General features: G+C 37.3%; 1 protein-coding gene across 1 annotated transcript in view; it reads left to right on the top strand.

Annotated features, from left to right (window-relative positions):
- Nucleotides 1-8,565: 8,565 nt before the first annotated feature.
- LOC139939650 (gamma-aminobutyric acid type B receptor subunit 1-like) overlaps nucleotides 8,566-9,580 on the top strand; it is a 51,436-nt gene continuing 50,421 nt past the window's right edge. Inside the window, exon 1 of the mRNA XM_071935703.1 lies at nucleotides 8,566-9,140. Coding sequence (XP_071791804.1) covers nucleotides 8,616-9,140 — 525 coding nt within the window. The 5' untranslated portion in view covers nucleotides 8,566-8,615. The remainder of the gene's footprint in view (nucleotides 9,141-9,580) is intronic.

The following is a 9,580-nucleotide window of genomic DNA, read 5'->3' as shown; positions in this document are numbered from 1 at the left end:
AATTTGTCATTGACTAGGGTTCATTTTCATTGAGCTGCTTAGGTGGAAAATATTGCTTAAAGACAATGGACACTACTGGTAAATGTCAAAGACCAGTCTTCTCACTTGGTGTATCTCAACATATGCATAAAATAACAAACCTGTGAAAATTTGAGCTCAATTGGTCATCGAAGTTGCAAGATAATAATGAAAGAGAAAACACCCTTGTCACACGAAGTTGTGTGCATTTAGATGGTTCATTTCGAGAAACTTGAGGTCTTGAAATCAAATTCGTGGAAAATTACTTCTTTCTCGAATACTACTTCACTTCAGAGGGACCCTGTTTCTTACAATGTTTTATACTATCAACCTCTCCCCAATACTCGTCACCAGATGAGGTTTTATGCTGATAATTATTTTGAGTAATTACCAATAGTGTCCACTGCCTTTAACATATGTATGCCTAAATTATACACGTGCGTGACATGGTATTTTAGCTGGTACCTTTGTTATGCTTAGCTACATTTGTGCTTTTAAGCTTAAAAGCAGCTCTATGAAATTATGCACAGTATTCTCACTTGTTGTATGTCGACATATGCGTAAACTAACAATCCTGTAAAAAAATTGGGCTCAATTTGAAGTTGAAAGAAAATAATGGAATTAAATAATGATTCATTAGTGTATGCTTTCAGATGCCCGAGTAAGGCTTCATGCATGAAGCCTTTCACAGATTCAAATCTTGGGGTGAAAAAATTGCGCTAAAACTACCTTCAAAGAGAGTCGTTTCTAACAATGTATTAATATCAATTTCTTTCCACGCAGTGCCCTTTACCAGGTAGGCATAAGTTTTTTTTTGTCATAAAGTTTTGGAGTCATTGCCAAAACGACACACTCCCTTTAAATGGTCATTAATTCGTGTATGTCAACGTGATGCTAGTTAGAAAAAAACCCAAAGAAAATACAATACAAGCCGCATGTGGGTGTTTCAGCTGCGGTGTTTACTTGCTGAGTAAACACATATAAACCTCTTTTTTTTTTTACAAGACTTCGAAATCATCCACGCTTCAGCAAGGTCTGACAGCGGGTATATACTATACATTATTATTACTATTTTTTTGTATAGGTTCAAATGCCCTTGCTTAAGAAAAATTATCAAACTTCGAAGAGAATCCTTTCTCAAGTTCAATATCAACAGCTACAATCATATTATTCACCAGGGCAGTTTGTATGTTTATAACCTTTTGAGTTTTTACCAATTAAAATACCTTTATTTTATTATATAGGTTTTCTCGGTCAAATTCAGAAAATGAACAGCCAATTTCATGTTCATGCGTTCGAATTAAAGCTGTTTTGCCTCTCCAGTTGTTACTGCGTTTCAAATTCAGAATTCGGCTATTCAATTACGTTTTGAGTCGAGTCAAATTCCTTTAGCACTCTGTTCAATTTTTCGTGACACACACGCATCAAGAAGCGTCTGTGAATTTGAGTGTTACTTTGATGAATTGTTAAATTGAATGATTCTTTTGTTAAATCGAGTGACACAACATTACATTTGACTAATCATAAAACGAAATTGAATTACCCTTTTCAGTATGATTCGATTTCGCGCGAAATAGAATAGCTTGGCGGTTTAATTGACTGCTCATTTGCCGAAACTGACCGAGAAAACCTATACTATGCAGCTAGATCACCGCCATATTGGTTACAGTTAATGGCTTATACTGATCACTGCAGAATGAAATAAGGTCTGTTTGGAGCATACGTATATCCATAATAAATCAATGTACTAATACTTCATCAACCTTGTTTGGTTATGACAAAGGTTGTCTGAAAACAGGGCCTAATTTCTTAGAGCTGGTAAGCACAAACGTTTGCTAAGCATGAAAATTCTGTCTTGATTAAAACATGATTAGGCCTACCAACCAAATTTCCACTTGTTGCATTTTACTTGTTACTGGTATTCAGCTGTTGTTTGCTTGTCCTTAAAATCACGTGGGCATTTTTGTTGGTAATCCTGTTTTCAAGACAAAAATTTCATGTTTAGCAATTTTTTGGGTGCTTAGCAGCAGTATGAAAATTGGGCACAGGTTGAATTATTGCTTCGATACAATATTATTTTGCAGCAACAGGTTTCCAAAGCTACGCAATAACATTGACATAACCTGCTACTGCTGTTTTAATCAGTGAAATTGACTAGAAAAACAATGTGTGTTATTCTTCAAGAAACCAGCTCGAAATGTCAGCTATGAGCTTTAGCTGCTAGAATCTAAAAATGACTGTTCACGAGAAAACAACTCGAAACAAAGACAATATAATGTTTGATGAAACCAAATCTTCTTTTTAACAAATTATATTTCTCACAAAAGGTGGTCACTTTTTTTAGGTTATCGTTGTCAATCTGGAGCAAATAATGTCCACAGAGGAAGAATAATCCTTATTAGGGTTACGCAAGCTGAGAAGCGTTACACGGCATAACAACTGATATCTTTTTGCATTATCACATTACTTCGAAGTGAAGATGCCTTTAAAAATATATTTTGTTCCTGTCAAAAGCTGCTGTATGCTTATAACCAACGGTTATTAATGCCATAAATTTTGAGAGTGATTTCCCAAACGTAAGTGATTTATTGGTTACAATTTTCATTAAAAAAAAGAAAAAAATTTCATTAAAAAAGAAGAAAAAAAAAGAAGGAAAAAAAAGAAGAAAGGAGTGACTGCCAAACGTAAACATACAAATTTGATATAAATCATTTACAGTGCTCGTAAAAAAAAGCAGAAGATAAAAACAAGACAAAATTGGGGAAATACCGTCGAGACTTCTTCAACTTCAATGTCTGACGCCACGAAGTCTATACTTTCAATGAATACGTCCCTTTTGGGTACCATCCACGTCAAATCATGACGAGAAAAATGTTTCAATTCAAATCGGGAAAGAAATACCAAGAAAATAGATAAGTGGAGAAGGTAGAAGCATTTTTTCAGCGCCACCCTCTTGTTGTGATGGGCCGTCCTAGAGTTGCAATAACCCCTTTGCCGTGAAGCACAGAAGGGACCACTTGAAATGTATGCACCATGCTTGAGGTAAAAAGAAACACTTCAACATGAATTTTTGCAGACGTGCCTGGAAAACTTCTGAGCTATTTATCACTGTTTATTTTGGCGCTAAATAATGCATAGGTCGACTGAGCTCTCCGAACATTAAAGGAACACATTGCCTTGGATCGGTCGAGTTGGTCTTTTAAAAGCATTTGTTATAAAAATGCATATGGTTTGAAAGATGTTTTAAAAGTAGAATACAGTGATCCACACAACCTGGCCTTGAAAATGCGTGGTTTTCCTTTTACTTTGCTAACTAACACGGTCGGCCATGTTATGTGAGTCAAAAACTTGACTCCCATAAATGGCTGACCGTGTTTGTCGACGATGTAAAAGGAATACCACGCAGTTTTGAGTGATACTTGTGTGGATCAATATATTCTACTTTTAAAATATCTTTCTAATCATATGCATTTGATAACAAACGATTACAAACGCTTTTCGAAGACCAACTCGACGATCCAAGGTAAAGTGTACCTTTAATTTGTCATTATACTTATGTGGATATAATGTATTATACGGAGGTACAATGTACATCATCGTTATATGGTTTATTGGTCACAGTTTGCAGCGCTGATGTCATCATGCAGCTCTATGGAACGCTTCCGCGGCATATATTATTATATAGACAGAATTTCTTTCGATGGGGCCGGGGGGGGGGTCGGGAGGGAGGCAGCATTGTTTGATGCACTACGGAGGGAGTGTCTGTGAGGCACAGTGTGTCGAGGGGGTGGGGGCGGGCACAGTCATGTGCCCCCATTCCCCAGGGTACGCTGGGCAGTCTTGTAATTCTGCGGTAAAAACTAGTGTTATAACATGTCACTATAGCCACAATAGGAGTGCACTGGTTTGGGGCATGTCTACTCTATTGATAACCGAGGACTTTAACAAAAGGGATCCGGGAAAAAGTCACACCGGGGACAGTCCTCGGTAGATTTTGTGTACAAAACCAATGGGGACGTCTGAAAAATAAACTATATCCAAACAATGGGAGAACAAAGAGAAGTCCTCGGTCTGCACCATATTGTGTGTGTATGCAAACAGATTTACCGAAATGGTGTACTGTGGCCACAGTACACCTCAGAAATGCCAATCCAGATGATCTTTGGTGGCCTACCGGACGCATGAACACAGAAACACAGGAACGCAGGAACGTCACTGGAAATGAAGGAAGCACTTAAAACATGTAATGATTAACCCCAAGTAATGGGTTATATGCTTTTATATGAGTCAAGATAAGAAAACTTGTCTCCCGCATCAGTACAAAATAATAATGGAGTCCAAGAAGAATGAAGCTTTATGGGAAGAGATGATGTTGGTAATAATAATGTATTCTCATCGTAGTTCTAAATTCAGTAGTCTGTTTTCCCGAAGCAAACAAATCAGTTCTTAACGTTAGTAGAAAAGTCCTAAAAAAAACGCACCGACATCCCACTATAGACTGTGCAAGTCTCGCACGTAGCGAAAACGAGAACTTAATTCGAAAAAAAGTATACTTTTGTACAAAACCAAATTGTATTGAAATTGTTATTTGTTAAACAATTCTTAAAGATTATTATTTTTAACGTACTTTTTGTATAATTATTATTTTAATTCGTGTACATAATAATTGTTTTGTTTAAATTAACGTAAAAATTATACATTTATCGGGACGAGGATCGCTGTTCGACATCGACCTGGATGGTTTTTCTAATAAACCCCGTTTGTGAATCACGTCCAATTGGTGCGATCATCACATAGGTTCAGCGATAATGGGAACGTCAATTGGGTAATATTCTTAATTGTTTAGAGTAAACCGGAAACTGGAGGTCAATTTTTTTTCTTTAGTTTTCTTCATTAATTTGTTGAATAGATTTTACTTTTCTGTTTTTAATTACTTATTTTTACATTCCCAAGAACATATTCACTTTTTAGAGTCATAACTTAGGTTAAACTAAAATTATTGACAGAACAAAATCTCCCCAACGTAAAACTCCATTAGGTTGGGACCACAATGGTCCCGGAAGTTCAATTTCTCGCGGGACTTGCACAGTCTATTGTAGTAGTAGCTTTTTGTCAAGGCCTCCGTGGCGTACGGGAACGGGAGATACGCGCACTGGTCGAGTGGCATAGTCTCTTGTTCCAGTCGCTTGGGACCGCAGCTCGCCAAGCAAAGAAGGCCTTGACAGAAAAATGTAGCTGACAGCCGACATCAACTAATTAGTTAACTAGGTAGTTATTTAATCAAAATCTCTTAATTGTTTACATAGTCTGTCCTCATATTAACCCAAACAAACGGGACACATTTCATTTGCATGAGAATCTTTGTCTAGCCTGTTCAGCTGTTTGAACTGTTTGTTTAAAAAATCCCTGGAGCATAATACTGTAAAAACAAAACAGCTAGCCTCTCGAAAGTTATTTTAAATTTTATTTCAAAGTATAGTGTATATAATGATTCATATCTGCAGACCATCATCAGAAAACAAAACAACGGAAGACGTGCAAATTATGTTTTTAATAACGCATGTTCCTATTTTCAGATATACGGCACCCCTTTGTGTAGTGAAATTTGATATAAATTAGATACTGACAGGGCTTTAAATATTAAAATTATTCATACTTTGCCGACACAGCTAATATCACAAATAGAGCAGAAACTTGGTGAAAGGGTGGCCATAAGCGAATAATGCGGCCGTAAGAATTGTCCTGTTTCACGGTGCTGCCAATAGTGTGGTGAACATGGATTACCACACAGCGAAGACATCTAATGGATAACATTAACTTGGACTACGTACATACACATGACAACCGGAACCACAAAAGCATCAAAACCATTTGAACTTTAGTTAACAACACAACAACATGGCTTCTCCATACAAGAGGTACAGAGTACAGAGAACTAAGGACTATTGGCATCAAGTATTACAGTTAAAAATGTAAAAACTACATGTGTAGAATATGGCGTTATAAACCTTTATTGCGCTGAAAGTTGGCAATTGACTGCTATATGGCTAAGCTTGACATTATCAAAATTTCTCGAAAGATAAATAATTGATTTGTTTTATACTAATCAAAATACCATATTTAATCATCTCCGTGGCCCTCAAGCTTTTATTTCTGGGATCCTTAAAACCATCTTCTGTTATTTCATACCTATGCATGTTGTGTAATGACTATGTGGAAAATAAAGTAGAGTAAAGTAAACATAGTAAATTTATTCGGATGGTACATGCCCGATATGGAGGGGGGTGGGGGGGGGGGGGGTAGAGGGATAACACTCGGTGTTCCCATTTTTAAAACATTATATCCTCTTGTAAAGAACTACCCCCCTAAATCCTCAAAAGATTTCCTTTGAATCCAGGAACGTAATGGATACACAATATAGAGGGGTTGAGGGTACCCCATCATGCCCCATTATATCGAACACCTTAAAGGAAGTGGACACTATCGGTAGTAACTCAAAATAATTATCAGCATAAAACCTCACTTGGTAACGAGTAATGGGGAGAGGTTGATGTTATACAAATTGTGAGAAACGGCTTCTCTGAAGGGACGTAGTTTTCGAGACAGAAATAATTTTCCAGTAATTTGATTTCGAGACCTCAAGTTTAGAACTTGATGTCTCGAAATCAAGTATCAGAAAGCACACATTCCAACTTCGTGTGACAAGGTTTTTTTTTTCATAGTTATCTAGCAACTCCGACGACCAATCGAGGTCAAATTTTCAAAGGTTTGTTATGTTATGCATATGTTGATATACACCAAGTGAGAAGACTGGATTTCGACAATTACCAAAGGTGCCCATGCCTTTAATATGCTTTCTTGCTCCACCTTTATAAATAAATCAGCCTAATAGCTATACATAGGAAATTTAATATATTTAATATTGCTTGCAAAAAGGGAATGCATACCTGCGTTTTTGAGGGCAACACTTTGACTTTGGATTAAATTTTACATTAGAACGAAACTAATGCACTCAAGGAAAAGACCCATATTAGATAAAGAGATACACAATTAAGTTATCCAGCATCGCGCCTCCTTCCTTTAGAATGTTAACTCCTTGTTAGCCGACATCTGGGCCCAATTTCAAAGAGCTGCAAAGTACAAAAAATGACTAAGCATGAAATTTCTTCCTTGATAAAAACAGGATTACCAGCCAAAATTCCACGTGAGTTTCAGGATAAGCGAACAATAGCTGAATACAAGTAACAAGCAGTATGCAACAAATAAAAAAATGGTTGGTGATCCTGTTTTTAATCAAGGAAAACAAATCATGCTAAGCAAATTTTTGTGCTTAGCAGCTCTATGACATTGGGCCCTGGGAGCTTGCTTAAAAGGTTGCATTAAGCAGTAACTGCTAGTTGCGGGGAACAAAAGACCCCCCCGAAATTGCCGATTAATCAGGACCAACTTTTAAAGGCACTGGATACCTTTGGTAACTGTCAAAGACCAGTGTTCTCACTTGGTAAACCTCAACATATGCATGAAATACTAAACCTGTAAAAATTTGGACTCAATTGGTCACCAAAGTTGCAAGAGAATGATGAAATGTAAACGCCCTTGTTGCACAACGTTATGTGCTTTCAGATGATAATAAAAAAGGCTTCAGCATTATTTGAGTGAAAAGTTACCTCTTTCTCAAAAACTACGTCATTTTTATAGAGGGAGCCGTTTCTCACAATGTTTTATACTATCAAACAGCTCTCCACTGCTCGTTACCAAGTAAGATTTTATGCCAACAATTACATTGAGTAGTTACCAATAAGGGCCAGTGCCTATACGACAGGGCACAACAAAGTTTTGTTTACCCGAATATGCTTACCAGCCAAGCACATCACACGCACATTATTGGTATCATGCTTGTTGTTGCTTTGAAGCAATCTGCTAAAGTAGCTCTATGAAACAGGGCATTTGTCATTTATTTATTTATTCTTCATTTATACTGGGTAAAAATCAGCTCAGCATGAAAGCTGTTTTTCACCGGTGCCCAGATGAGACCCTAAAAACATACGATACTTTACAATATTACATTGTCATAACGCAACAATACATTAATATGACAGATGTTAAATTTGCATCGGGGATAAAGAATATAAGTTTTTGTTTTTTTACCCATACACCGATGTGTGTTAATGAAGTGAGTACTGAGTGTACAGTGCTAGCACTCATCGGTGTATGGGTGTAACTTACATTAATATGACAAATCTGGGCGGGAAACTGGTATAATAAAGTACTGAGATAATAAATTAGCACAAAGAATTTGCAGTGCCCCAAACGTATACTTTCACAGTACATTACACGATACACGACCGAGTCCACGCCCCCTTGCCATGGTGACTGCCAATGATGTACTGGTGATGTCTGGCTAGGCACTAACAGTCATGTACAACAGTTTGTAGTCACACGTATTCAGCCGTCGAGCAACCAGCATAAGCTATACATATTGATCCATCATATACCACATACCATGATACCTCCACTTCATACTGAAGTGCGACCATGCTTGTGAGCACTACATTCACTGTGAATATGATACGATAAAGCTGTGTATATTTTTATGGATGGGAACCACGATGGCATTTTGTATAATTTTAGCGGCTTTGAACACTCTCCTTTATGCGACATCAGCGGAGAACAACACTGCAATAATGACAACATCGACACCCGATCCGATGGTAAACACCACCGAGCCAACACTCAGCACCGAAGAGGCACTGATTTTAATTTCAGAATTGTCAACAGCTCAACTATCTTCAATGACACCCGATCCAGATATCAATCCCACCGGCAACAATCCCACAACCATGGCTGAACCGGGGCCTACGTTCCCTAGCACCGATAACCAGACTGTTAATCCCACTTCTGACACCATTTTTAGTACTGTCGCTGATGGGTCACTACCGGTCTCTCCCGGAGGGGCGAATGGGTCTCGAATACCCATCTACCTCAGTGCCTACTTCACGTTCGGAGGTGGATGGGATGGAAGTGGCATCCTGCCGGCATGTCAGATGGCCCTAGAGCACATCAATGAACGTGAAGATATTTTAACTGACTATGATTTGAAAATGGTTTGGAGTGACACACAGGTAAGTTTTATAATTACTATCCACCATCCCAGAAAATGTTTAGCACATTGGCTTTAGTCAGTACTAGTACTACAATTACCATTAATAATATATAATATTTCAAGCATTTATCAGCGTCCTTTACACAAAAAGGTACCACAACGCTTTACAGCAATATTATTACAGCAATTAACAATTAACAAAAACAAAAGAATGAGAATCTGTTCAGGGATTAGACACAAAATGTTGTACCCACTTTTTAAACATGTTTAAAGGATTTGGGTACCTTTTAAAAATGTCCATAGATTTACATTAAACTTACATGGTTTGAAGATAATGATAGTGGAAAGCTCAAATATTACTTACAGAGGTGCTGTAGTTTTTGAGAAATGAGTAAAACAATGTCATGAAAATACGTTTGTAAATTATTAAAATAATTTTCGTCTCATGAGACGCAAATT

This window comes from Asterias amurensis, chromosome 1 (genome assembly GCF_032118995.1).
Source record: "Asterias amurensis chromosome 1, ASM3211899v1".
NCBI lineage: Eukaryota > Metazoa > Echinodermata > Asteroidea > Forcipulatida > Asteriidae > Asterias > Asterias amurensis.
Note: the sequence above shows the minus strand (reverse complement) of the source record. Positions and strands in the feature narration are given on the sequence as shown.